Below are 27,330 nucleotides of genomic sequence, written 5' to 3'. Positions count from 1 at the left end.
CATTGGCCTGTCTGAATATAGCACGGATCGCTGTACAAGTGCTGGATTTCTGCGCCTTGAACGTTTGTGAGGGTAGGGCCGTTATGCGTTGCGACCCAAGTGTGCCGTGGCAGCCTCGCTTCATTTGACGGCGACAGCTCGAGTCCAGGAGCTGTGCTAGCTCCATAGGCACTTCCTTGTGATGGAGTTGACGCATAGCATGATATACTCTCGGATGGCCAATTGTTCCAAGACCGAGCGCTGATTGCACTGCTCTGTGAGCTCATTTTCATGTCGTTTGTTTGTGTGTTTGTATCGGTTCTTGGGGAGGCTGCTCCGCGATGAGCTCTGGCTTACTAAGTGCAAATCACATGCTTTTTTTCCTTGCCATGACTGAGGTGCGCCCCCCAGAAGAGCTCCTTCGCCTGAAAGCTTAATCGCGGCCGGGCGGCCCCCACCACCTCCGAGATCGAACAACCCCAACACCAAACGGGACCTTCTTTTTCTCCTCTCGCCACCAACACACGACCCATCACCAAACCCTGGGCAACCCCTTCAGTCATGGAGAAATACAGCCAATATCGCGATCGGGGTCAGCAATCCCCCCCCCCCCCCGCCTCTCCTCCTTTTACAAAACCCTGCCAAGCTAACCTCTGTTTCATCATGACGCAGCCACGGGCATCGCACCCTTCCTCCCCGTCACGACGACCCTCTCCGCCGTCAGCGCCGCCTACCACGCGCTCATCTTCGCGCTCCGCCTCCCGTTCTTCCTCTTCTTCGCCGCCGGCTACTTTGGCCTGTTCCAGCACCTGCCGCTGCCCGTCATCGCGCGCAAGGTGGCCCTCTGGTGCCTGCTGGGCATCCCCGGCATCTGGTGGGTGGACTTGCAGCTCGACGGCGTCAAGCGCGGCACGCTCGCCGACCAGCCGCGGCGCCGCTTCCCGCACGGCGGCGCCGTCATCGCCGCCAACTGGACGAGCCCCGTCGACGTCGTCTACCTCGCCGCCGTCTTTGACCCCGTCTTCACCCTCGCCTACCCGGGCACCCGCCGCGTCCGCCGCGTCGGGCTCTTCGCCGCTGTCCTGGCCGCCCTCGCGCTCCCCGCCGACCTCGCCGCCCCCCCCGACCGCGACCTCGTCGAGCTCCGCGACCTGCTGCGGCAGTACCCCGACCGCCCCATCGCCGTCTTCCCCGAGTGCACCACGACAAACGGCAAGGCCATCCTGCCGCTCAGCCCCAGCCTGCTCGCCTGCCCGCCCGACGTGCTCGTCTTCCCCGTCAGCCTGCGCTACACCCCGGCTGACGTCACCACCCCCGTGCCCGGACGCTGGGCCGCGTTTCTGTGGAATTTGCTCTCGCGCCCGACGACGTGCATCCGCGTGCGCATCGCCGAGGGCCAGTCCAACACGTCGGCGGCGAGTACCAACGGCGCGTCTGCGAATGCCGAGCTGCGCTTGCGTGCTGGCGACGCGGCCGACGTGAGCGCCGAGGAGCAGCGTGTGCTTGACACCATTGCCGAGGCGCTGGCACGTCTGGGCAGAGTCAAGCGCGTTGGGCTCACCGTGGAGGACAAGTCGGCGTTTGTCAAGGCGCTCCATCGCAAGCGATCGTGAGAGAAGGGGGGACTGTCTGATTGGACGACTAACCGTGGCGTAGAGTCTGCCGCTGATGAAAACGAATGGGATATATACCGTGGGATGTGGCTGGAAGAAGGAAATGTCGGCTTATTTGCATTTACTTGGAGCCCGGGAATACCACTACTGTACTACCTCATAATTCTGGAATGACGTTTTTTTTTTACCGACACTTTCGCGAGCACAAGTTATAATCTGCGTCCTCTGGACCCCTACCCGCACTCCTGAGAGGTTAAACCTTGGCAAGATGTTGATCAGGGTGCTACGTACTTCGAATATGGAACCCTGAGGTGAAGGCTGGCTTGGGTACGTATAATCCCCCCTATTCCAGCTCGGAAATTCCTCGCGCAGCATGACGCGACCTGCAACAGCCACAATAATGACCTCATCTTATTTGGCTATTTTATTTGTCTATTTTATTTGCTACTTTATTTGTCTGTTTTTTTTTCTCTTTTGTTCCGTCTAATTATTCTATATTCTATACCTCCATTACATTCTCTACCAAAGGAAATGTATATTAGTGCGTCGAGCGGTTTCTGGGTTTCTGGGCGGCCTTGATCAGCCAACTACAAATATTGACAACGAAGATGAGTTAGAAAAGGCCATTCATTGTTACTCACATTTACGTTGGTATCTTTGCATTACATATTTCCAGAAAAGAGAACATGGCAGTCTTGAAAAAAGTCATGAAATCAAAAACGTTCGCTTCGTTGTACAGCTTGCCATAGTGCTGTACCAACTGCGCGATATCTCCTGCTGCTTGTCTACAGGCGGCCATGGGAAGCGTCCCATCCGAAGTAATGGGAATCGATTCCAGCACATAGGGTGTCAGCAGACACATGACACCAAACTGATAATAAGCGCTAATATATTGAGTGAGAACAACAACACACTGCCAATTGGGACTGCACAAACTTACTGGGTAAACAGCGTGAATGGCGTTTGGCTACTGCATTTGCGGGTATATTCAAACAAAGTATCATACCAATGCAGGCCGTTTTGGTAGACCTCGATCGCCTGCTCCATAGTTTTATCGGGATTGCACCGGGCCTCGTACACCCATTCGGCAAACTCGAACAGCTTGGCAGCAAGGACTTTCGGGTCATCGGGTGATAGACTGAAATCTCTCATGAAGAAGATATCATCTGCGGTAAATGAGCTACATGGCCAGGACAACATCTGTCAAGAGACTTCTTACCAGTCATAGAACCAGAAATGTTTGTTGTGAAGACGGCGCTGTTGGCATCGTGCAGAACAGGCCTCTCTATTCCAACCTCGATCGCGAGCTCGTCTAGAGTCTTCTGATAGTCTTCGATCAAGAAAAACAATCTGAAAAGACCTTAGTCGAATTTGACAGGACCAAGCCTAGAAAGATTTTTTACCTGTTGAAGGACACGGCTGCGCAATAAATGTATGCACATGTCTCACGATCCGGCAAGGTTGCTTCATCATCCTTGCTCTCCCATCGGGTCGCAATGGCAATACCATAATCGCCTGCAAATCCCAGCCCATCCTTCAACTCGCCGCCACAAAAGGAGTATAGAGCCAGTATTCCGATCGCCTGTATGTCTGCAATTCTTCGCGGCAATCTCTCCCCGTTGTACAATGACGCTACGGCGTCTTGCGCAAAAGCGTAACCTAGACCCTCTGGCGAGCTACCTCCCGGGGAAGACGCTGCAAGCGCTGCCATCTTCTCCGGGACCAACAAGGTGGCCAAGGCGAGGAGGGTACTTACAAGAGCTGGAGAGCAGTGTTGATCGGTCTCCGATTCGAAATCGCGAAGAAAGGCATCTTTGCGAATGGGGCAAAACGACAGGCAGTCTCCCGTGAGGATAGCGTCCAGGAGTTGGGGAATTTGTGGCCTGTAGTGTCTCAGGTCGGCTTGGAAATTCGCTTCCCGAGGAGATCTCATGATTGGTGGCGTCGTATCCGATGGAATCGAGCCTCTCGAGCTGGCTCCTGTGCTTGCAAGGAGAGTGCGGGGACTAAGGGAGGTCGGAAGCGAGGCAGAAGAGCCGCCTAGCATGCATATCGCCGTTAGAAGGTCGAAGGATTTCAACCAAGGCAGGTGACTGATTAGGGATGGGAAAATGGCAAGTGCCTTGTCGTACCTAAGCTGGATCCACGACGTCTGTCGGGGCTCTGTGTCAAGAGTTCTGCCACTTCGGCTCGTGGCTGGCCATCGCATAATCGTTGCAATATGTCGCCGAGCTGTGCAGGACTCGTATTTGGGGAAGATAAGGCATCTAGTAGGACGTTATTGTCCGAGTTGATCGACCGCAGTCTGGCAACCTCTTCCCGCAAATTCGCCTTGGAGACACGTGTGGATGCGAGATACACACAATCCACGGCAGCCTCATGGCATGCGCGGCAAGTGTTCAGGCCATCTCCATCGCACTAGGTATCAAACAGTGTTAGAAAAAGAACGCGAACAGGCATGTCGATGTCATTTCGGCCCAGCTACCTTTCGCTTCCTCTGACGACAGAGCTCACACGCGTGAGAGGCTACCGAGTGCCGGCGTGGCATATTCACATGGGAGCCCTTGCTGCCGTGGCAGAGTTTCTCTGCCTTTTGTCGGTGCCTAGAGGGATGGGAGAAGGAAAAGGACCGGTCCGAGTGTTGCTGTCAAGAGGGCACTCTGAGGCGACTGGGCACACCACCGCGGCCTGGAAGCTTGGGGAAGTAGGCTGTCAGCGGCAAAAGGCAGACACGAGACCAAGATTTTCAGTTCCGCGCGAGGGGCCGAGAAAAGACGAAACAACTGAGGGCTTCATTGGCTTGCTGACTCCCCACTTGCCCGCTGTGTGTACCGTACACCCTTGATGGATTGAGTCTTGAGCACCTTCAGCCCCCTGAGGGAGGCAAACAACGGCATCCAGCTATCAAAGCTACTAGTTGCTTTCACTCGAAAAGACCCTGGCCGGTTCATCAGTGCTGACAACGTACAGGGTACGGATTCGGAGTACAAGATTGCGAAAATTTGCGGCCCAGCCATACGAACCGACAGACGCCTGTCAGGCTCAGCCGATCGGCCGGGCTGAGATGGAAGGACTTGGCCGATTGGAACACTAGTTAACACTGGGGGAGATCAGGGCTCGTGAGTGTACTCATAATTTGACTTCGGCCTTGGAATTGGCGGGCCAGTGACATGGGGTCGAGCGAGCCCTGTCTGTGAATACTGTCCTGCTGGTTGTCGAGTCTAACTAGGTCCAGAGGGGTCCAACGGTTTGCTTGGCGAGGACCGCTTCCCAGCAACACAGCACAGTGGGCGGCGACCCAGTCGGCAGCAACCGAAATCTTGTTGCTAGGCGTACTAATCAGCCGGCAAGGTTTCCGGCCACGGCGACCCTCGGGACCCAGGCGGGGAAGCGCGCCGCTGGCTCCTAGTATTGCAGAGTGGCCGTATATCAGCGTAGCAAAGTATGTACGTACGGCTGCCGTCGCTGCAAGGTCGGGGAAGCTGCGCGGCGACGAGACTGCAAGGGTTGGTACGTGGCCATGCATAATGCATGCAATACTGTGTATCAATATTACAGGGAACCCTCAAGCCCTTTCCGGATAAGACAAGATAAGTGGTACGAAACTTTTCCCGCCTGAGACCCTCCATTGTGGCTTCTAGGAAGGGTTGCATCGAACATGACTCCCAGAATATTTGCAGAATATTTGCACATCTTCAAACTGCGCACAACATATTTCAGGCCCTGTGTTGCCATTGCCAACCGAGAGGTGGTATGGCTGGTGAACATGTGAGAACATGTATTGTCTACTGCCACTAATGAAAAGTACCAAAAATACTAAAGGAATATCTACAAAGATATACCAAGAGTATATGTATATTATTCTCATTCATTTACTAATCAAGCCAATCAGTCTATCCAGTACCGCTATGAATCTATGAGGGCTAGAAAAACCGTGGCATTAGACCTTACCCGGGTGAAAACTATCCCTCCTACATGTCACAGGCTGCCCATCGCCTCTCTAGTGAGTGGCCGGCGCGCAGAGAGCTAAAATTAAGACAGAGTATCTTTAGTTAGATCTAAACTAGTAATCTATATACTAACCTATATAGAACTCCTTATTATAAAATTATTATATTATAAAGACTAGTTATAACGGAATTTGCTTGGAGGGCTCTAGTCGTAACTAGCACTGCTGCTATTAGTAAGTAGTCTTATAGCCCTAGTCTACTAACCTCGCTACTATAAGAGGCGGTATAAGGCATAGCTAAGCCTAGAATACTAGTTTATTAATTATTTTATTTAGCTTAGATTTAATTATATCTAATTATAATATATTTCCTTCTAATTATAATATATTTCTTCTAATTATAATAATATATTATTAGGTTTATAAAATAGAAATATTATTTAATATTATTTAATATATTAAGTATAGAATTTAAATTATACTTTATTTAAAGCCTATAAATATAGAAATCTTAAATAATTAAAAACTATATATAATTAATAAAAATAGTACTATAAATACTAAATATAATATAATTAAGGATTTATAATAAAAGTAGATTATATAAGATAACTAATTAATATATTAAGATTACTATCCTAAGCAGGTAATAGTTATAAGATTATAGGTATAGAGTGCCTATAGAGGTACTCTATAGGAATAGTTATATAATAATAATTCTTAATTAACTAATAAAATAAACTATAAAAAGGAGAGGCTATAGTTAAATATATAAATAGGTAGTACCTTAGGTATTACTAGGAAATTATAAGAATAAAGGAATAATTAGTAGTTATATATATTAATAGTTAATAGCTTATAAGTAGTTACTTTACTTACCTATAAGAAGTAATAATACCTTTATAATAATCTAGTTTTATTAGCTTAGTTACTTACTATAATAGCCTTTATAATACCTTATATTAAGGCTATAAATACTAAGACTTCTTTATATACTATTATATAGTATAACTACTATATATATATACTATATAGTATAACTAGCTACTATATATAACTATATATAGTATAAATCTATTTACTATATGCCTCTATATATAGTATATCTTACTAAATATTTACTATACTTAGCTAACTATATCTACTATAGTACCTACTAGCGCAATATAATAAAGAAAAACTTAGCTTAAAAAACTAATAAGATAGCTAAAGTTATCTTAAAAAACAACTAGCTATAAAGTTATTAAGACTTATAAGTAAGTTAAAGTTAAATTAAAGTCTAAATAGATTTATTAGAATAAGTTTATTTTATATAAGTTTTATTTATTAAATTACCTTAATTAGACCTTATAGTTCTTTTAGTACCTTAATAATCCTTATACAAGTTTTAATTAATATTTAAAGTCTACCTTTATAGTATAGTAGTTCTATGCTAGGGAGTTCTATATAGGTTAGTATATAGATTGCTAGTTTAAATCTAGCTAGAGGCACCTTAAACGATTTTCTTCTAAAAGTTAAGTAGTATAGCCCGCCCCTATAACTAACTTATAAGGGGAATATAGGCAGGGTAACTATAGAGTTAGCTAGGGTAAAAGCTAGAAGTAATATATACTAACTACTATACTACTTAGCTCTTAATATATAGAATAAGGCTAAAAACTATATAAATACTATAATATATAACCTTATAAAAGGTATTAATAGTAGGGGACTATTCTACTACTTAGATATATATATAGATAATAAGTAATTTAATATACCTAAATAGTTAATAAATAATAGAAGATATAAAGTAATATAGATTAAGGTAGTAGCTTAAGAACCTACCTACTAAAAATATACTAAATACTATTAACTACTACTAGAAATTATTATATAATAGTAGATTAGTATATAGGAGAGGCTAGTTTTTACCTAGGTAGCCCTAGGTCTATACTTAGTATAGTAAGGTGCTAGTATAAAGGATCTACTATTATAGTTTTTTTAGCACTTATAAGTTTATTAAGGTACTAGAAGGACTATAAGGTCTAATTAAGGTAATTTAATAAATAAATATTTAAAGTCTAATTAAAAAATAAATTATTATTATTTAAAATATTATAAATAAGAAAGAATATTTACTATAAAAAGAAGAAAGGTAAGTTTTAGTCTTAATAAGTAATTTACCTATCCTTTCCTTTTTATTTTTCTACCTAATCTAACCTAACTATTATATATTAAATTAACTTTTAAAATAATAATTTATTTATTATTTTATAGTTTAATAATTTATAAGTATTTACTATATTATTATTATTTTAGATTATTTAGTATCTTTATTAACTTAGTAAGACTAGATACTAACTTTAGTAAAAATTTTAAAGAATATAAACTTTTAAAAACTAATTTAATAATAATAATAAAAGATTTCTTTTTAAGAAAAAATGCTTATAGTATTATATATAATTTATATAAAATTAAAGGATATTATAAGCTATATTTTATAAGTTAAAATACTACTATGTATAATATAGCCTCTTAGGATACCGTTTTAGTTTTAAAATCACGCTCTTAGCCCTCTGTATCATCATGTTTTGTCTTGCAACCACTCGGAGATTATCAGCCGTACGGCGCGCCTCACAATCCCACAATGCAACTCTGGTGCCAGGCGGGCAACGGCCCGCGGCTGCCTGCAAGTCCGAGGACCTTTCTGGTGGCGCATTTCGACTCGCTACATTCGTACTCGACTTTTTATTGACTGCATCCATCTCGTCTGCTCCCTCAGAACATGCTCCATCTCTCATGCTGCAGACAAGCAGCCAGCGGAGGAACCGCACGAGATGAAATGTGGTTGAAGTCGGCCGTTTTATGCCGCCAGTGTGCACAGTCTTTGCATCGCTTCATCGCAGACGAGATACAACACGGCGACATGCGGGCATGGTGGCAAAGAAAGAACTCGAGCCAATGAAACGTCGGCCAGGCAATTCGATAAAGGCCTTAATGTAACCTCGCAGATGGATGGCCACCATTGAGGCGAGGCACACACGTTCCAGTGGGCGGCCGGGGACTGCACTCTGGGTGTGCACGCCACACGTCAAGGAATCAGGGAATCAGGCTCTCTCCGAGTTGTCATAGCAAAGGCCTGACATGGTTTTATTTGTCAAGGTTTCAGGGTGTTGGGAATTCCCACAGCCACCCCGAACATGTCGCGCTGAGAAAATACACGTGAATAATATATTCGACTACAAGGTCAAGTGTTTGCTAATTCAAATCCCCACATTAAAGGAGAGAGAACCCTTCATCAGACAGCATGGTCATTGTGGTTGGTTAAGCTGGGCCGACTTTGCGACGATGGCTTCCCTTTTTTGCATCCACACCCAGTGAGGTCCGCTTTTACCGCACATGATACCTTGAGAAATAAAAATTTGTAAAATTGAATTCTTTTTTAAAAAGACAATTCTTCTTCTTAGCTTGCCATTCTTAAAGTGAGATGGGTGCTTTGGCTCCTTTGACATTGTCACAAATAGCACGCAGAAACCGCCTTCTTACTTGGTATTGATTCAGGAAACTCCCCTCCCCCAAAAACGAGACACCTTTTTTTTGGTTTTCATTGTACATCACCATGGGCTCACTCATAGAGGCTTATCAGTCACGCAGCCACTGGACGCGTCCGTGACGAGACGGGCGTACTTGACGAGCGTTCCGCGGGTGTAGCGCGGCGGCGGCGCCTTCCATGCCTTTCTGCGCGCCGCCATTTCCTCCTCGGGCACCTCGAGGTCGATGACGCGCTTCTCGGCGTCAATAACGATGTGGTCGCCGTCGTGCACGAGCGCAATGGGCCCGCCGTCAATCGCCTCGGGCACAATGTGGCCGATGATGAAGCCGTGCGAGCCGCCCGAGTAGCGGCCGTCGGTGAGCAGCGCCACGTCCTGGCCGAGGCCGGCGCCCATGATGGCCGACGACGGCTTGAGCATCTCGGGCATGCCGGGCCCGCCCTTGGGCCCGTCGTAGCGGATGATGACGACGGTTTTCTCGCCCTTTTTGATCTCGCCCCGCTCGAGAGCGGCAATCATGTCCGGCTCGCTGTCGTAGACGCGCGCCTTGCCCTCGAAGCGGAGGCCCTCCTTGCCCGTGATCTTGCCGACGGAGCCGCCGGGGGCCAGGGAGCCGCGCAGGATCTGGATGTGGCCGGTGGGCTTGATGGGGTTGCTGAGCGGCCGGATGATGTCCTGGTCGGCGGGGAAATCGCTGGCGTTTTTGACATTCTCCTTCATGGTCTTGCCCGTGACGGTGATGCCGGAGCCGTCAACGAGGCCCTCGTTGATGAGGTACTTGAGCAGGGCGGGCGTGCCGCCCATGGCCTGGAGGTCGGCCATGACGTACTTGCCCGAGGGCTTGAGGTCGGCGAGGAAGGGGACGCGGTCCGACACGCTCTGGAAGTCGTCAATGGTGAGCTTGACGCCGGCGGCGTCGGCAATGGCGAGCAGGTGCAGCACGGCGTTTGTGCTGCCGCCGAGGACGGTGATGACGACCATGGCGTTTTCGAGCGCCTGGCGGGTGATGATGTCGCGGGGGCGAATGTCCTCGCGGAGCAGGTTCTTGATGGCCTCGCCGACGCTCGCGCACTCGGCCATCTTCTCGGGGCTGTCGGCCAGGTTGCTGCTGCTGCCGGGCAGCGTCAGGCCCATGGTCTCAATGGCCGTGGCCATGGTGTTGGCCGTGTACATGCCGCCGCAGGCGCCCTGGCCGGGACACGCGTGGCGCACAATGTCGAAGCGCTCCTCCTCGGTGATCTCGCCGCTGATGTACTGGCCGTAGGCCTGAAAGGCCGAGACAATGTCGATGGGGGCGCCGGCCTTGGTGCACCCGGGCTTGATGCTGCCGCCGTAGACCATGATGCTCGGGCGGTTGACGCGGCCCATGGCGATGGCGACGCCGGGCATGTTCTTGTCGCAGCCGGGCAGGCTGACGTTGGCGTCGTACCACTGGCCGCTCATGACGGTCTCAATGGAGTCGGCAATGATCTCGCGCGACTGCAGGGAGAAGCGCATGCCCGTGGTGCCCATGGAGATGCCGTCGCTGACGCCAATCGTGTTGAAGCGGTAGGGGATGAAGCCGGCCTTCCGGACCGAGTCGCGCACCGCCTGGGAGAGGTCGAGGAGGTGCATGTTGCACGGGTTGCCCTCGAACCAGACCGACGAGATGCCGACCTGCGCCTTGTTCATGTCGGCCTCGGACAGGCCGGTCGCGTAGAGCATGGCCTGGGACGCGCCCTGGGACTTGGGCTGCGTGATGGTGCCCGAGATTTTGTTGTACGAGTGCTCGTCGGCGGCGCGGCGGCACGGCGTTGTTGAGAGGGAGCGACTACGGGCGGATTAGCAAAAGGGTCGCGGGCGGTGATGAATTGAATGGCATACCCAATTTGTGTAGCATTGAGGAAAGCTCTAGAGAGGCTGCCCAGGCTGGCCAGGGGCCGTTGGCGCAGGAAATGGGACAGCATTGTGTAGATGTGTGTGGTGTATAGGGAGAAAAATAGTAGGAATTAAAACCAGCAGACAACGGCCGACAACGGTCTCTCGGTTACTGGTACTAACACGCGCCGTTGCCAATGATGCGGCGTTGTGGCGAGAAAAATGGCAAAAAAAGAGTAAAAGTCAAGCTGTGACTCCCAATCGGGTGAATTTTTAATCTCGTTTTATTTTTGCAAGCCCCATCTTGGTGTCTGTCCCTGTGATCTTCCCTGTGATCTCTGTCCCTGTGACTTGGAGCATCGGCTCCCCGCCAAAAAGTCGAGGCCCGCTTGCAGCTGATTACCTATTTCAACTCCCTTGCCCGCGATTGGCTGGTGTGGCAGCCATTTCGCTGGGCCATCTTGGGTCAACGACGCAGACAAAGTAAGTCTACCTAGAGAAAGCCGGTGTATAAATAAATGAATTGCAGATTCAATTCTCCTTGACCGTTGATTTTCTCTTATTTAGTGTACACTTTTTTTCCGCACGCATCTGAACATGGCCTGCTAAAGCCAGATTGCCGATATCCACTGTAAAGGAACTGGTCCGACATCGGAAAAATGGCAGCAGGGTTCACCTAACCGGCGCTTTCGCAATGTTGAACATGTATTCCATAATATTTCATTATAATATTTCGCGCAGAATTTACAAGTGTACTCGCTGATCTAACTGAATTATTCCAATGTCAGTCAGTCTGCCTTCAAGATGGAGTACCCGGCGACTGCCTCTCATCCTTGGCATCCGCATCCGCATCCGCATCCGTTCGCTTATTTAGAATCTCGTCAATGACTCCGAGCTCAAGTGCTTCATGTGCACTCAGATATTTGTCTCGCTCCATCATCTCATTGACCTCGTCTAGGGTATATCTGTCGTGGCCCTTGGCCTTGTTCAGGTGGTATTGCATAATCTTGTTGGACTGCTCGCGGATCTTTTGGATCTGGTTCGCGTAGATCAAAATGTCTGAAGCCTGGCCGCGCGTGCCGCCGAGTGGCTGGTGAATCATGATGGAGCTATGCGGCAGGGCGAACCGCTTGCCGGCCTCGCCACCCGCGAGCAGAATCGCCGCCATGGACGCGGCGCCGCCGACGCAGACTGTTGAGACGGGCGACTTGATATACGTCATGGTATCGTAAATGGCCATGCCTAGATTTACCACACATCAGTACGTGTCTCGTGTGTTGGGACGGCGCAACCCACCTGACGTGACGGAGCCTCCAGGCGAGTTGATGTACATGGTAATCGGCTTCTCGGGGGTGTCGGATTCCAACCAGAGCAGTTGAGCCACAATCGATGCGGACATGTAGTCGTTGACTTCGCCATTGAGGCAGACGATGCGCTCCTATACGTTGTTAGCGTTGCAACATGGCTGTTGCAATTGCTCGTACCTGCAAAAGCTTGGAAAAGATGTCCCCTAGAACACATCAGTCTCGTCCGAACCAATACTGGCGAAATGCTGCAACCATACATGTCTTTCGACCCGCAGCCTAGACTCAAATTAGCATTTCTCTACAAGAGCCAGTGTTGCGCCACTCACAGAGGTCTCTTCAATGTACGGCATTGGGAGGTAGTCCATGGTCGGCGCCGCCCCCGAGGAACCAGAGAATCCAAAGCATCTCACTTGGCTTGCGGATGATCGGCGCAGCGCCGGTAGCAGCCTTGCAGATCGGAACATGGCTGTGGACGTGTGATGTTGACAGAGCAAATGTCCAACTCGAGGAGCTTGTCGCGTGGGGAGCTTGAAGCTTGTGGCGCTGGCGGCGCACCGTTAGGCGGATGGGCTCCACTGAATCCGCCAAGCCGCAACTGCTCTTCTCGCCAGATTGATTTATTTTATCAGTACTGGTTAGTGGCGGGATCCGATTCTCCGACCATCTCCTTCATAACCGCCGAGCTGTCGCTTGCAAGCATAGAGGCTTCGGGTAGAGGCATTATGAAGCGCTGCACTGCGTATCTGCCGCGGAAATCGTGCGCCTCTGGTCAACGATGGACGTCCCATAGCAGCGCCTCCCTGACGGACGAGGCGCTGCTGGCCAAGGTCGGCGCGCGGCTCAACGACGACGAATACGGCACGAAAATCACACTTGATGCCAAGAGCAAGACGATATCTACCGACAGCGGAGAGCTTCCCATGTCTCCCTTGTTTGATCCTGCCTGGATCAAGTCACGGAGGCGAGCCGCAAAAGAACCGCCCCGGCCAGCCACCGGCCAGTTCCAAAAGCACCTTCGAAAGAACCCATACGGTGCGCCTTGTGTTTTCATTACCTTGTTTCGTGTATTTCTGAATCGAGCATGACTAACAAACGCACAGCACAGGCTCTTGCGACACCGATGCGATTCTGCCCCGTAACCAAGACGCATCAACCACGATACTTTTTACAACGGTTTGACGTGGTCAAACACCCGGAAACGAATCAAGGCTGGTTAGCCCCCTCCAACGACGCATACGGCCACATACAACGGAACAATGAAGTACGTTCAAACGGCGCGCCGCCTCCGGCCAGCGTGAGCAAAAACGGCTCGGGTGAACAGGATGAATTCACTCCTCGGCTGACTGGTTACGTCGCGTCCCAAAAATCCCTTTTTGATGCGCTCTCGGGGCCGGATAAGCGGCTCCGCGGCGCGTTGCTGGCACGCCGCGCTGGCATGGGCGTGAGCCCCCAAGCCAGCTCACCCGTGTGGCGGCACGATATGAGCGAGGTGGTGCTACGAGACATGCGGCGCGAGGCGACGAGCGAGCTTGTGCAGAGAGCAGGCGCGGCCAATCACAAGTTTGTGCAGCCCTGCGCGACATGGGAGGATATCAAGGATGTGGAGAGACGCGGCTGTGTCTTGTGGCTGCCGGAAGCAGAAGACAAGGCCACGACACAGCAGCAGCAGCACGCGACCTTTGACGTTGTCGGCGCCAAGTACGATGGCAAGATGCCAGTGCATAATTTGGCCTGGCTCCTAGGCGAGGACGAGGTTGGTCGACTTTGCAGCGAGTCAGACGTGTTCCGGGATAACAAGCTGCTGGTACTCAAGAGCTGGCCGACAAAGACCATGGTTCAGGTGCACTTGCTCTTGTGGAAGCTGCAGGGCTACTTGGATACTCCGGCCACGTAAGAGATCATCTCGACTGTATATGTGTAATATCATGTATATTCCTGCGCAGGAAATGCGTGGCAAAGTGAAGCCGGATGAATGCCCCGGGCCGGCAAGTCAGCCAGCCGATGCTGACACCAACCCACACAGTGCGGTGATCGAGGCCTGGTGATACATGGGGGATTGTAGAGGAGCTCTCCATGTTGTGTCTTTTGATAATACAACATCCAAACCTCGAAGAAGGTCTTTTTTTCACATTTCCTTACAATTCTCCAATATCCAGTTCCCTTGAAATCTCGCCCAGACGGCAGACAGGGACTTTAATGTGGTGAGCGCTGGCGCATGTTGGGTGCCCAACCGAAACTCTGGAAATATGGGATAAAATGAATGCACTGGGCGGCTAACAAGAAATGTAGTCAAGTTATTCACGAGCAACACTTTTGTATTTAACACCTTGTATACAATCAGGTATTGCGAGAGTCGACGGCGCTTGGGCCAAAAGTTACAGCAGAGAACGGAACATCCATCCGCCCCGCCAGAGTCGCCAGTGCCAGTCAGCTTGAGTCCGAGCCAGCTTGATGACACTGGCAACATTGCCCCGATAAGCAACACAAAAAAAAAAGACGCACCCTTCCAACCGTTTCTACCGCGACAGGGAAGAGCACACTCGCATCCCGCCCAAAACTGCAAATCACCCCCTTTCCTCGCCCCCCCAGCAATGCCCGGCATGGTCGAGGAGAACCCCGAGCTCATCCAGCCCGAGAGCTGGGCGCGGATGAAGTCGTGGAGCGGCAAGACGCCCGTCTTCCTCTTCCACGACGGCGGCGGCACCACCTTTGCCTACCACTGCCTGGACCCCCTGCAGCGCTTCACCTACGGCGTGCGCAACCCGCACTTTTACACCGAGAAGCGCTTCGACGGCGGCATGCCCGCCATGGCCGCCCAGTACGTCGCCTGGGTGCGCGCCGCCGTCGCCTCCGACACCTTCCCCGCGAAGCGCCCCGCCGGCACCGGCGGCCCCGTGGACATTCTCGTCGGCGGCTGGAGCCTCGGCGGCATGACGGCGCTCGAGGTCGCGCGCCAGCTGCACGCGGACCCGGAGCTGCGCGTGCGCGGCATCCTCATGATTGACAGCGCCTTTCCGGCGCTGCTCGCCGAGCGTCGCCAGCAGGTCATCCAGGACGATGATGATCAGGCGGCGCAAGAGGCCGGCAAGACGCGCAACCAGGTGCTGTCGCTCCGCGCCATGCGCGAGGCCCGCCGCATGATTGCGCGCTGGGAGCTGCCGGCGTGGGAGGGCGGCGCGCGGCGCCCGCCCGCGATCCTGATCCGCGCGCGCGACAGCCTCTACGCGCAGGACTGGAGCGCCGCGATTGACACGAACCGCGCGGACAAGATGCTCGGGTGGGAGCGCTACGACGCTGACATGTTTGTCGACGTGCTCGACGTCGACGGCCACCACTTCAACATGTTTGACCATGCGCGCATCCCGGGCATCACGGCCGCCATTGCAAAGGCGCTTACGAGGCTCGATCCCAGGACCGCGCCGGACGAGACGCCCGATCCGTGGGATATGGTGCATGCGGGATCCTGAGAGCCACGGGAGTTGGGCTCGGCTGGGATGGGGGTGTGAGATGAGGTTTCTGGCTTGGTTGTTTTTTGTTTCAACGGGGACTGTTTTTGGACATTGCATAGACTAGCGCGGGAATGGGCAATTGAATAGACGCATCAATATACTGTTTTGGATTTGAGGTGACAGTCCCGGTTTCCTGTTGCTGGAACAGGCGCTTGGGTTGATGCACACATACATGTGTTGTCAGCATGTGAAGATGAGACAAGCAAACGCCAATCCGACTTGAATCAATTTACAGAAGCAAGGTATCTTTTTTTTCTAAAATGAAACCAAGAATTAAAAAATATTTTTCTGCTTTTTTTCCGCTACTGCAAGCTTTCTACCTTTGCTCGAAATCTCTACCCCCGTTGAGACACGCAGCGGCATCGGACCCAAAAAATGCAGCACAGCAGCTTTACAATCTCCTCCCAACTTCCCACTCTCAACCACACATCAACAAGTCCCGTCCCCCCTCAAACGCACCACATGTTCTTATAACACGGCCAATTTGCCCGCTCCCTACCTCTTCCCTCCCAGGAGCCCACCGGCCGCCATGTCCACGGCCGCCGACACCCCACAGGCGGCCATCGTCGCGCAGCAGCCGAGCCACGACTACAAGGGCTTCGTCGCCGGCGTGGGCAGTGGTATTTCCAAGCTCGCAGGTACGTGCGCCATTCCCCCGCCCCCCTTTTTTTCCCTCTCCTCAATTTTTTTTCATTATTTTTAAAAAATGGACGCTGACCTTGAAACCCCCCCCCCCCCTGCAGTCGGCCATCCGTTCGACACAGTCAAAGTGCGGCTGCAGAGCTCCGACCGCTTCGCCGGGCCGCTCGAGTGCGTGCGGCAGACGGTGCGTCTCGAGGGCGTGCGCGGGCTGTACAAGGGCGCGACGCCGCCGCTCGTCGGGTGGATGCTGATGGACTCTGTCATGCTGGGCTCGCTGAGCGTGTACCGGCGGCTGGTGGCGCAGCACGTGTACCACGTCGACACCTGGGCGCCGGGCACGCTGCTGCCCGCGGCGGCGGCGCTGCCCCCGGTCGGCCACGGGCTCGCCGGCATCCTCGCCGGCGCCACCGTCTCCTTCATCGCCGCGCCCGTCGAGCACGTCAAGGCGCGGCTGCAGATCCAGTACGCCGCCGCCAAGGCCGGCCGGCTGTACGCCGGACCGCTCGACTGCCTCGCCAAGATATACCGCCACCACGGCGTCCGCGGCGTGTACCACGGGCTCGGCGCCACGCTGCTCTTCCGCGGCTTCTTCTTCTTCTGGTGGGGCTCGTACGACCTGCTGTCGCGCTGCATGCGCCGCCACACGAGCCTCAGCGCGCCCGCCGTCAACTTTTGGGCGGGCGGCCTCTCGGCGCAGGTCTTTTGGCTCACGTGCTACCCGGCGGACCTGGTCAAGCAGCGCGTCATGACGGATCCGCTCGGCGGCACGCTCGGGGATGGGCGCAGGCGGTATGCGACGTGGCGCGCGGCGGCCGTGGATGTGTATCGCGAGGCGGGTTGGAGGGGCTACTGGCGCGGGTTTTTGCCGTGCTTTTTGCGCGCGTTTCCGGCGAATGCGGTCGCGTTGGTTGCGTTTGAGGGGCTGATGAGGACGTTGCCGTAGACGATGGGTGGGAAAAGCATGCCATTGTTAAGTATATAGAATAGAGGGCCTGGTCGTGGGTATAGAATGACTACCATCACGGTGGCAAAGTCGCCAACTTGACGGCTCAAAAGTGCGCTGGGAACATCTCAGAATCACTCCTAAGCGAAAGAGACTACATCTCTTGGAAAACCATCGTCATAACATTCACGGGAAGCTGAGAGGAACCGCAATTGTTGAATCAAGAGATTCGGTGCGTATATTTCAGAAATGTCCTCCTAAGCGACAGAAACTCCGTCTCTCTTCTAAGCGCCAGCTCTTCTACGAGCCGGTTCGCCAGCCAAAGAGAATCTCCATCCCGGATACCATTCCCAAAACATGTCCGCGCCTCAATCTTTCTTATTCCTCAACTCTCATACCCCATTTTCCAACCACAATTGTCCCCATATATTCAACAAAGAACTGGGCGCCTTCTTGTGTGTCGTTGGTTGATTTACTCGTCATCCTCGTCCGCCTCGTCGTTGACGACGTTGAAGAACTTGAGCTCGTAAACGCCGCGCGAGGTGGAGACGACGCGGAGCCAGTCGCGGAGCTGCTGCTTCTTGAGGAACTTCTTGGTCAGGTACTTGAGGTAGCGGCCCGAGAGGTCGTTGTGCGAAATGACCTCGATCTTGCCCTCGCCCTGCTGCTGGATGACGACGTCGTCGCCGAGGTTGTTGGTGCGGCCCTCGACCTTGATGCGCTCCTGCAGGAACTTTTCAAACGCGGCCACGTCGAAAATCTTGTCGGCGGCGGGCTGCGAAGCGTTGATGATGAACTGCGCGGCCGGGCGTGGTCAGCATCCACGGCGTTTCCCGTGGCACCCGTTTGGAATGCGGCAATGGAACTGCAAACTCACCTTCTTGGTCTGCTTCTGGACCTTGCCGGACTTCTTCTAAATCGACATGACATCTTAGCCTACTGCATTTTTTTTTCCATCGCTTGGCAGAGTAGTTCTCGCCTGCAGCAAAGCGGTTTGCGACATCATGTACATACAGCAATGGGAGCCATTTCGACGGTTTTTGAAAGAGGGGATTGGTAGAGAGTTGTTGGTGTTTTTTTGTTCGTGAAGATCGCAAAGAGGTCAAATCCTGCGCCTTGGATAGCTTGATTCGAATGTGGTTGCGGAAGTGGGAACTTTTTTGCATTCGCTTCATGAACATGGTCTTGGTGGGCAGCCCACATTATTTTTTGCAGTGAAATGCCCCACCACAACGAAAAGTTAGGGCTCTTGCGGATCAACCATCTGCCGAGCCCGGTGATGTCTAGCACCGTCACGTGCACTTCCCAAATAGGCAATAATTAGAAATCCGTGTAAGTGAGTGAATTGAGCGAGTCTGGGCAAAAGCCAAACAATACCACTTGATGCGCACTTGTCTACGAATTGTGAAGAGAAGAGAAAGTCAAGTTCAAGTTCAGAATAACGCTATGAGTCTTGTTGCAGAAAATAAAGCTAAACAAAGGAAATAAAATGACAAGTGAGCAAACGTCCGTAGAAACCCGCGGATCTGAACAGCAGTCGCGTTGTAGTTACATATCCCAAATCCCCAGCCCAATGCATCATCTCAGCCATATCTTCGTAATCCATGAAACGCTAAGTAAATACATCATAAGAATCGTAAAGGTCGTAATACATTCACACATTTTTCCATCTCCGTCATTGGCTCGTACAGTTTACTTGTCGCTCTTGGTAAACAACTTTTTGAGCACACCTTTGAAGCCGCTTGGCCTCTTGGCGTCGTCGACCTCCTTCTGGCGATCATGGCGCCGATTCCGCCTCCGCGCGTCTTCATCCGTCGGCGGCTCCGAATCCCGCTTGGAGGAGCCATGCTTGGACGGCTCGCTGGGCGGGGGCGTGTCCTTGGGTCGCTCGCGCTTAACGTGCTCCCGGCGGGATGAGCCTTCGCTGGGGACCGAGCCCGAGCCCTCACCGTGGCGGTGGCGGCGGCGACGGCGGCGTGCCTCGTCTTCGCCTGTGTAAGACTTGGAGTCGGCGTCCGAGTCCTTGGAGCGTGGGGCATCTTCGGTGCCGGAGCTTCGCGTCGAGGCAGGCGGCGTCGGCTCCGCGCGTTGGGAGGAGCTGGGGCGGTGCTTGAGTAGTCCCTCGGGCCGCTCCTTGGAGGAATAGCTAGGGCGGTGGGATCGGTGCCGATGGCGATTGCGCTCCTGCTCGCTGTCCGCGGCGCTCTTGTCCGTAGAGGCGCCCTTCTCGGGGGTTGTCGGCTCTTGCGACACAGAGTCGCGTCGAAGAGACTTGTGGCGCTCGGCTCGGCGCGCCTCCTTGTCAAGCCTCTCAGATTCGCGCTTCCTCTCCTCGCGGGCCTCCTTCTCGAGTTTCTCCTCCCGCTTCTTTTCCTCGCGCGCCTCTTTCTCGACTCTCTCGGCTTCCCGTTTCCTTTCGTGGCGGGCCTCTTTCTCGAGTCTTTCGGCTTCGCGCTTCCTATCCTCGCGCTCCTTCTTCTCGCGCGCCTTTTGCAGCTCTAGCTCACGCTCCTCCCTCTCCCGCGCTAGTTGACGCTCGATCTCTCGCTCCCGCTGACGGCGCCAATACTCGGACTTGCGTCGCTCATGTTCCGCCTGCTCTTCCGCCGTGCGCTGCATTTTCGCCTCCACGTCGGGCGACCAATGCTTCCTGTGCCGCTCCTCAGACGTGGCTGGCTTCAATTCTGGCTTTGGAGACGTTTGATGCTTGCTTCTCGAAGGACTGCCAGTTGTTGCCGAGTAGCCACTGTCGCGACGCTTCGACGCGTCCTCAACACTGCGCGCGCCGTCTGACCGGTGTCGGTGACTATGGTGAGAGCTATGCGACGATCGGCGTCTCTCCCTGTCCTTGTCATCGTCTGAGCGGTGTGTCACAGAGGGTCTGCGTCGGCGACGGTGGCGCCGCTCGCCATCTTCAGTACGGTCCCTAGATTTCTCTGCTGAGTTGTTAGCATGTGCTGTCCGATACGGTGAGAAGGAAATCAGCAACGAAGAGCGCGTCAAGAAGAAAGTACAAAGAACAGATGCACCAAAATTACAAGACAAGTCCTTATCGGCCAACCCCCGGCGTTGAGACTCAAAACCGACGCATTAGTGCCATTGTGCAAGAATGTTTGGCTCGTTGACAATGCGCGCAGATGCCCGCTCTGTACCGGTCTGCGCACAAAAATTGAGGGCATAACGCACCCTCGCGTCATATTCCATCAGGTCGTTGGTCTCAACCGCCTCTGATTGACCGTTTAAAACGCGGATCCCCCGCGAAGCATCACATGATGTCCTTTGGACTTTGAAAGGGGGTACAATAAATCATAAACTCAAATTTCCACAATCACAATGTTTAGTATCTCGTAGTCATGAGCCAGAGGGCCGCCTTAGGAGCTGCCCTCGGTAGGGGGTGTTGGCTGTTTCGTCGTCTTGGTCTTGAACAGCTTGGAGCGCAGCCACGAGAAGGGCGAGAGGATCAACCGGGCCAGGGAAACAAGGAAGGTCGGCTTGGACTGCGATGTGTTAGCGTCTAACATCAGAGCCCAGGAAAGAAGTAGCCATACGCTTGTGACAGCAGCAGTAGATTTGGCTGCAGCTGTGCTCTCTGGCTGTGCGCGAGTGGCATCCTCAACAGGTTGGTCGGCAGCTGGCTCGGCAGCTGGCTCCGCAACTGGCTCGGCAGCTGGCTCAGTAGCTGGCTCAGCGACTGGCTCGGCAGAAGCCTCAGGCGCAGGTTCAGCAGCAGGCTTGTCGTCGGCTTTGCCAGTGTCTGGCTCAGGTGAGGATGGCTCCGCGACAGGAATATTTCTTGCCGTGGTCTCTTCAGCTGGTTTCGCAGCAGACTCAGCTTCAACGAGAGGAGCCACCTTTGTAGTAGGCTCCTCAGCTGCCTTGACATTGGGCTCAGCTTCTGCTTGAGGCTTTGCTGCACGGCCGTTCTCGTTGTCTTTGTTCAGAGAAACGGCGGCGACAGTGGCCGCACCGACGACAAGTGCAGCTCCAGCGCTACCAGCAACAATCGCGGCGATCTTGCTGATATCGTGATCCTTCTCGGTATGCTCCTCAACCTCGGGCTCCTCACCCTTGGGCTCCTCGGCGACGACGGTGCTCGTCTCCGACGCCTCTGACTCCTTTGACTCTTCGAGCTTGTCCTCATCATTCTTTGCAGGTTCCGTAACGTCATTATCCTCCACCTCCACAGCAACATCCAAATTGGATGGGGTATCATTCACGCGCAAAACATCAACTTGGGTATCAGCTAACTGGGTCTCACCTTTGGTCCTCTCATCGTCCAGATCCTTTCCTTTCTTGTCCTCGGAATCCTTGTCAGCCTCCTGGATGCGGATATGCTTGGCAGCAGCCACGGCCGCGGCGCCACCAGCGGCGGCGGCGAGGGCAGCGGCAGCAATGGCGGCCTCGTTGCTAGAATCAGCCTCTTCGTCCGATTCAGTATCTTTGGCTTCTTCGGCAGAAGCCTCAGGCTCGGCGGCAGAAGGCTCTTCTGTCACGGTCTCTGCAACGGGCGCGGAGGGAGCTTCAACCTCTTTGGCAACCGGCGTCTCTTCAGCAGTCGGCTCCTCAGCAGCAGCTTGGGCTGCAGTCTCAGGAGCTTCAGCTTCCTCGATAACAGGTACCTCTTCGGCAGGTTCCTCCGCAACAGCCTCAGCATTCTCGGTCTCCTCGGTGACAAGCACCTCTTCATCGACCTCGGCAGAAGCAAGCTCGGCAGCTTCTGTCTCAGGCTCTGCCTCCGGGGCGTCTTCTTCGGCGACGGGGATGTCAGCCTCAATCTCAACAGGGACGTCCTTGGGAGCTTCGGTATCGACTTCAGGAGTAGCCTCAACTTCAGCAGCAGCCTCGACTTCCGTGGTGGCGGTCGGCTCCTCCACTGCGGGTTCAGTGCCGTCGGCCTCAGGAGTGGCCTCGACGGGGATAGCCTCCTCCTCCTCTTCAGGAGCCTCAGTCACTTCGGGAGCAGCGTCAGCTTCTTCTGCTACAGCTTCTTCCAGAGCAGCGGTCTCGGCAGCCGGTTCTTCCAAAGCAGGCTCATCAGCAGCCTCGAGAGTAGCATCCTCATTGTCATCAGAAGAAGAGACAACAACGGCGGCCGTGGTCGCAGCACCAGCAACAGCGGCAACAGCGGCAATGTCAGCTGCATTCTCAGCGTCGTGAGATTCCGGCTCCTCGGTAATGTCAGCAGGAGCAGGCTCCTCAGTGACATCCTCCGTGGCAGCAGCTTCGGGCTCCGTGACAGGCTCGGCCACTTCCTCGGGTTCCTCGGCAGCTTTGTCCGCAACAGCGTCTTCCTCAACCTCGACCGCGGGTGTTTCCTCTTCGGTGGCGGCAGCGGGTTCAGGCTCGGCGGCAGCTGTCTCAACAGGGGCTTCAACTTCAGGAGCGGGAGCCTCTTCTTGAGCGTCCGGGGCCTCATCAGCCTTCACGTCCTCCGGTTCAGCGGCAGCGGTAGCGGCCTCTTCCTCGGCGGCGTCCTCGAGCGTGGCGGAATCAGCTTCCTCCACTGCTGGCTCATCCGCAGCAGGTTCCGTCTCAGCCTCAGCGGTCTCTTCCACGGGCTGCTCAGCGTCGACCGGGGCAGCAGCTTCGGCAACAGCTTCCGTCAGAGCATCGGGCACAGCTTCCTCACTGGTGGGTTCACCAGCAGGCTCTCGCTCTGCGTCATTGTCGTCGGGAACGGCGTCGTCTGCGGTGACGGCCTCTGGAGTGACTTCAGCGGCCTCGACTTCCTCGGCCTCGGCGGCGGGAGCGTCAGCCTCTGGTGCTTCGACTTCCTCCTTGACAGGTTCAGCCACCTCCGTAGTAGCGGCGGCCTCCTCTGCGGCAGCCTCTGGCTCAACAGATGCAGCTTCGTTAGTGTCGGCGGCATTGTCTTCAGTGGTCTCTGCTGCAGGTACCGGCTCAGCCTCCTCTGTGGCGGTAGCAGCAGGCTCCTCTGCAGTTGCAGCTTCAGCGAGCTCGTCCTCCGTAGGGACCTCCTCGACTTCCTTGGCAGACTCGGCAACGGCATCCACAGTAGGCTCCTCGGGAGCCTCAGCGGGGACAGCCGCTTCCTGGGTAGCAGGGGCGTCTTCGGTCTTGAGGGCTTCGGCCTCAACTTCCGCTTCCTTGGGAGCTTCTTCGACAGGAGCAGGCTCCTCAACAGCATCTGCCTCAGCAGCAGGTTCCTCGACCGCGACGTCGGGCTTCTCTTCGGCAGCTGGCTCCGCTTCAGGCTGAGCCTCCACCTCCTTGGCAACTTCGTCAGAATCAGGCGCGGCGGCCGTCTCAGGCGTAGAAGCAGGTTCGTCAGCAGCAGCGGGCTTCTCGAGCTTGGTCTCTTCGGGAGCAGCTTCGGCTTCGGTGGCGGCGTCCTCTTTAACCTCATCGGCGGCGGGCTCAGGAGTCGACTCTACTGTAGCTTCAGGCTCGACTGTAGCAGGCTCCTCCTCTGCAGTTTCGACGACAGCCTCTGGGGCTTCGGCAGTGGCGGCAGCGGGGACTTCCTCCTCGGTCGATTCAGCAGGGACTGTGGGAGCGGGTTCCGATTCAGCGGTGGGCGCTTCCTCTGTGACGGGCTCAGGAGCGGCCTCTTCTTCCTTGGGTGCTTCAGCGGCCTCAACAGTGACAGGCTCCGGGGCGTCGGTAGGTTCAGCAGCAGTCTCAACCTCGACGGGGGCCTCGGGAGCTTCAGGGGCAGCTTCCTCCTTGACAGTTTCGGGAGCAGCATCCACGGCGGGTGGTTCTTCGGCCGTGGGCTCTTCAGCGGGCACCTCGGGTTCCTTGGCGGCTTCAGCGGCGGCCTCGACGACAGGCTCCGTGGATGTCTCTGCAGGAGCGGCTTCTTCCTTGGTAGGCTCGATGGCAGACTCGGGCTCAGCGGCGGTGGGATCCTCAGCAGCGGGCTCGGGCTCCTTGGCCTCTTCAGTCGTCTCAGCGGGGGCTTCGACGACTTCCTCGGCGGCTTCGGGAGCGGGATCAGCCGCGGCATCGTCCTTGGGAGCCTCCTCAGCGACGGCGGGCTCTTCCTTGGCCACTTCAGGCTCGTCAGCGGGGGCAGGATCGACAACAGCTACCGGCTCTTCGACCACGGCCGGGGTCTCCTCCGCGGGCTCGGCCGGCGCAGCGCGAGCTAGTTCAGCGTCAACAGCGGCGGTTTCAGCAGGAGCCTCCTTCTCGGCGGGGGCCTCTTCAGGAGCAGCCTCAGCAACGGCCGGAGCTTCCTCCTTTGGCGCCTCAGCCTCCTCGGCAACCTTGTCTTCTGCTGGCGCAGCAGGCTCTGGAACCTCGTCCGGCTTATCCGCAGCTTCGGGCTCCACAGCTGCGGCGGTGGCGGCCTCGTCCTTGTTGTCAGCTTCGACCTCAGCGGGCTTGTCGTCGGCTGCGGCTGGTTCCTCTGTGGCGGGAGCGACAGCGGGCTCGACCTCAGCGGTAGCCTCCTCAGCAGGACCAGGCTCCTCCGTCTTTGTCTCTTCCGGAGCAGCTTCTTCAGCGGGCTTCTCCTCCACAACCTCGGCAGGAGGAGCTTCGACCTTGGTTTCCTCGGCCGCGTCAGCAGTCTCGGCAGGCTTTTCCGGTTCCTCGGCCGCAGCGGGCTCTTCCGCCTTGGTTTCCTCGACGGTAGGCTCCGGCGCGGGCTCAGTCTCGGGAGCAGCAGCGGGCTCTTCGACCCGAGCGGGAGCAGCTGAGACAGCTTCTTCGGCAGGCGTCTCCTCCTCGGCGGCGGGCGCGGCAGTAGTGGCAGCTTCCTCCTCCTTGGGAGCCTCAGCGGCCTCTTCCGTGGCGGGGGCGGGTTCCGCATCAGCGGTTGGCGTCTCCTCTGCTGGAGATGGTTCCTCGGCAGGCTTGTTGTCCTCCGGCGTAGCCTCAGCAGCAGCTTCGGCCACCTCTGCCTTTGGCTCCTCGTCCTTGGGCTCGGCACCGGGTGCTTCCTCCGCAGGCGCAGCAGCAGGGGCCTCGTCGGGCTTGGGCGCCTCCTCCTGTTCTGGAGCAGTCGCTTCCGGGGCCTTGTCCTCCGCAGCGGGCGCTACCTCCTCCGTCGCCGGCGGAGCAGCGGTTTCCTCCTCCTTGACCTCCTCAGCAGGCGGTTTGTCAGCATCATCCTTTGCATCGTCGTGATTCGTAGCCGCGTCATCCACGGCGGCAGGTTCGTTTTCAGCAGGCGTGGCGTCGTCCTCCTTGGTCTCGGGGACGACGGCGGCGGCGGTGTCTTCAGCGGCCGGCACAGCGGGCGCTTCCTCGACAGCCGCGGCTGCCTCTGGTTCTTTTTGGTCGTCAGTGTTTTCTTGGTTGGGGGTTTCGGCATTAGTCGTGTCATCCTGGGTCGTGGTCGTGGCGGGTTCATTAGGGGTATCTTGCTCGGTGGCATTCTCGGTCGTAACAGCAGTCTCTTCAGGGGCAGCGTCGCTCGCAGGCTCAGCCGCGTTCTCGTCTGTGGAAGACTCATCGGCTGCGGCCTCGGCTTCCGCCGCGGCTGCGGAGGCGCCGGCCTTGCCCTTCTTCTTCTTGTTGTTCTTCTTCTTGGACTTGGGCGAGGACTGCTCCTTTGCTTTGGGCGAGGGCTGCTCCTTTGGTTTCGGCGAGGACGGCTCCTCGGCTGTGGGCTGCTCGAGCTCAGTCTCCTTGGGCGATTTGGGCCCTGACTTGCCCTTCTTCTTGTTCTTCTTCTTGCTTGATTTAGACGACGGTTCCGCCGGAGCGGCGGCAGCAGCTGTGGCGTCCTCACTCGGAGGCGGTACGTCTTCCGGCTGCTGCTCATCCTGGGGCGCGTCCGTTGTGTACTCTTGGTCCTCCATGTCTGTTCCGGTCAGTATTACTCATCTCCATGGCGTTTCGACTCCCCTCTTCAAAATCACATACCTAGTTCTTGCTCGTTTTCCGCGTCAGACAGGCCGGGCTGTGAGTAGTTGACCTGAGCACTGTCGGACACAACGAGTTCGTCCCAGTTGCTGGTGTTGACCTCCAGCCCGCCGCCCAGGTGTTGTTCTTCCGAGGCCATCATGAGATTATTATGTGGTGTGAGAGCCAGATGGCAATGCGTGTCAGAACAAGGCCAGGATAGGAAAAAAAAGAGAAAAAAAATCAGGTGCGAGCGAAGCGGATATCAATTGTCGGCGCGCTTGAGATGAGAGACTCTGTTGTTACAAGACCGTATAATGCTTGACGAAAAGCAAAGAACCGGGCAAATATGTAACAAAGGGAATACACGTTAAAACAAAAAATAGAAGAGATTCCAAGATGGTCTTTTCAGAGTATGCTTCAACAAATTTTCTCGTCTGTCGTGGTTGCACGTTGGGGCAAAGATGAGATGACTGCGAGGTGGGATGATGTCAGGCAGCAATAAGGGCTCAACGACGGGGGCCGTGGTCTGCGCGCTGCGTGAGGTTTTTCGGGATGATGGGTGTGGTGATGATGAGGTGAGGAAGGGTTAGGGAGATACGGGCGGTGAATCGAGGAACAATTGCAAAGTAACTTATGTTTTCAAGGGAAAAGAGGAAAAAGCAGAATGCTGCAGGCTGGCGGGGGAGGGCAGAGAGGTCTATCAAGACTTTTTTTTTTTTTTTTCGCTCTTGCCTCGCAGCGAGCATGGGGCCGGTCACACGGAGGACCACGGACTTGTTTTGGCTCCGCATCAACACAAGATAACTAGTACTGGTAATACTGATAGATACAACAGGTCGCCCTCTTGCCATACAAGGGTCCTGCTGTGTGTGTATCTTCATTGTACAAGGGTTGTAATACATTGTCTTCGTTGCATGGGACTGCAGCCTGGGCGGCGGCCATCGTGACAAACGGGTGTCGATGTCGCTACTTTTGGTCCCCTTGCTGCTTTTCTTACCAGGCAGGGGTTCTTCGTCTCCCCCACCCCGGCTTCTGGCGGGGACAAGTGACATGGTGCGGCGTCTTGTTGACCAAGTGACAAAATTTGCTTCCCGGGGACTCAATTGGGTTCCTGATCGAACGCAACGTCAGTTTCCAAATGGCTGCATCGGTAGCAGAATGCAGACACGAGCGAGCAA

At 54.3% G+C, this 27,330-nt stretch overlaps 9 protein-coding genes across 9 annotated transcripts; 4 read left to right on the top strand and 5 right to left on the bottom strand.

Moving 5' to 3' along the window:
• Nucleotides 1-368: 368 nt before the first annotated feature.
• CCM_03720 (Phospholipid/glycerol acyltransferase) lies at nt 369-1,592 on the top strand (the record flags this gene model as incomplete). Its single annotated transcript, XM_006668869.1, has 3 exons — nt 369-377; nt 412-571; nt 652-1,592. 3 exons carry the CDS (start codon nt 369-371, stop codon nt 1,590-1,592), a joined length of 1,110 nt encoding a protein of 369 aa, XP_006668932.1.
• Nucleotides 1,593-2,235: 643 nt separating this feature from the next.
• Nucleotides 2,236-3,801, bottom strand: CCM_03719 (uncharacterized protein; the record flags this gene model as incomplete). Its single annotated transcript, XM_006668868.1, has 5 exons — nt 2,236-2,476; nt 2,533-2,758; nt 2,812-2,942; nt 2,996-3,475; nt 3,725-3,801. 5 exons carry the CDS (start codon nt 3,799-3,801, stop codon nt 2,236-2,238), a joined length of 1,155 nt encoding a protein of 384 aa, XP_006668931.1.
• A 5,351-nt stretch (nt 3,802-9,152) lies between these two features.
• Nucleotides 9,153-11,020, bottom strand: CCM_03718 (dihydroxy-acid dehydratase, putative; the record flags this gene model as incomplete). The annotated part of the gene is made up of 2 exons (XM_006668867.1): nt 9,153-10,884; nt 10,938-11,020. 2 exons carry the CDS (start codon nt 11,018-11,020, stop codon nt 9,153-9,155), a joined length of 1,815 nt encoding a protein of 604 aa, XP_006668930.1.
• Nucleotides 11,021-11,730: 710 nt separating this feature from the next.
• CCM_03717 (Peptidase S14, ClpP) lies at nt 11,731-12,702 on the bottom strand (the record flags this gene model as incomplete). Its single annotated transcript, XM_006668866.1, has 5 exons — nt 11,731-12,173; nt 12,228-12,369; nt 12,416-12,441; nt 12,496-12,514; nt 12,565-12,702. 5 exons carry the CDS (start codon nt 12,700-12,702, stop codon nt 11,731-11,733), a joined length of 768 nt encoding a protein of 255 aa, XP_006668929.1.
• A 258-nt stretch (nt 12,703-12,960) lies between these two features.
• On the top strand, nt 12,961-14,132 carry CCM_03716 (uncharacterized protein; the record flags this gene model as incomplete). Its single annotated transcript, XM_006668865.1, has 2 exons — nt 12,961-13,270; nt 13,456-14,132. The coding sequence occupies 2 exons, from the start codon at nt 12,961-12,963 to the stop codon at nt 14,130-14,132; spliced, it is 987 nt and encodes a 328-aa protein (XP_006668928.1).
• Nucleotides 14,133-14,829: 697 nt separating this feature from the next.
• On the top strand, nt 14,830-15,705 carry CCM_03715 (Thioesterase; the record flags this gene model as incomplete). The annotated part of the gene is made up of 1 exon (XM_006668864.1): nt 14,830-15,705. The coding sequence occupies one exon, from the start codon at nt 14,830-14,832 to the stop codon at nt 15,703-15,705; it is 876 nt and encodes a 291-aa protein (XP_006668927.1).
• Nucleotides 15,706-16,276: 571 nt separating this feature from the next.
• On the top strand, nt 16,277-17,332 carry CCM_03714 (mitochondrial carrier protein, putative; the record flags this gene model as incomplete). Its single annotated transcript, XM_006668863.1, has 2 exons — nt 16,277-16,385; nt 16,491-17,332. The coding sequence occupies 2 exons, from the start codon at nt 16,277-16,279 to the stop codon at nt 17,330-17,332; spliced, it is 951 nt and encodes a 316-aa protein (XP_006668926.1).
• Nucleotides 17,333-17,804: 472 nt separating this feature from the next.
• Nucleotides 17,805-18,361, bottom strand: CCM_03713 (60S ribosomal protein L22; the record flags this gene model as incomplete). The annotated part of the gene is made up of 3 exons (XM_006668862.1): nt 17,805-18,128; nt 18,210-18,245; nt 18,347-18,361. 3 exons carry the CDS (start codon nt 18,359-18,361, stop codon nt 17,805-17,807), a joined length of 375 nt encoding a protein of 124 aa, XP_006668925.1.
• A 2,342-nt stretch (nt 18,362-20,703) lies between these two features.
• On the bottom strand, nt 20,704-26,309 carry CCM_03712 (uncharacterized protein; the record flags this gene model as incomplete). The annotated part of the gene is made up of 2 exons (XM_006668861.1): nt 20,704-26,108; nt 26,171-26,309. The coding sequence occupies 2 exons, from the start codon at nt 26,307-26,309 to the stop codon at nt 20,704-20,706; spliced, it is 5,544 nt and encodes a 1,847-aa protein (XP_006668924.1).
• Between the last annotated feature and the right edge of the window lie 1,021 nt (nt 26,310-27,330).

This window comes from Cordyceps militaris (assembly GCF_000225605.1).
Source record: "Cordyceps militaris CM01 unplaced genomic scaffold CCM_S00003, whole genome shotgun sequence".
In the NCBI taxonomy this organism is placed as follows: domain Eukaryota; kingdom Fungi; phylum Ascomycota; class Sordariomycetes; order Hypocreales; family Cordycipitaceae; genus Cordyceps; species Cordyceps militaris.
This window is presented reverse-complemented; position numbering and strand designations above follow the sequence as displayed.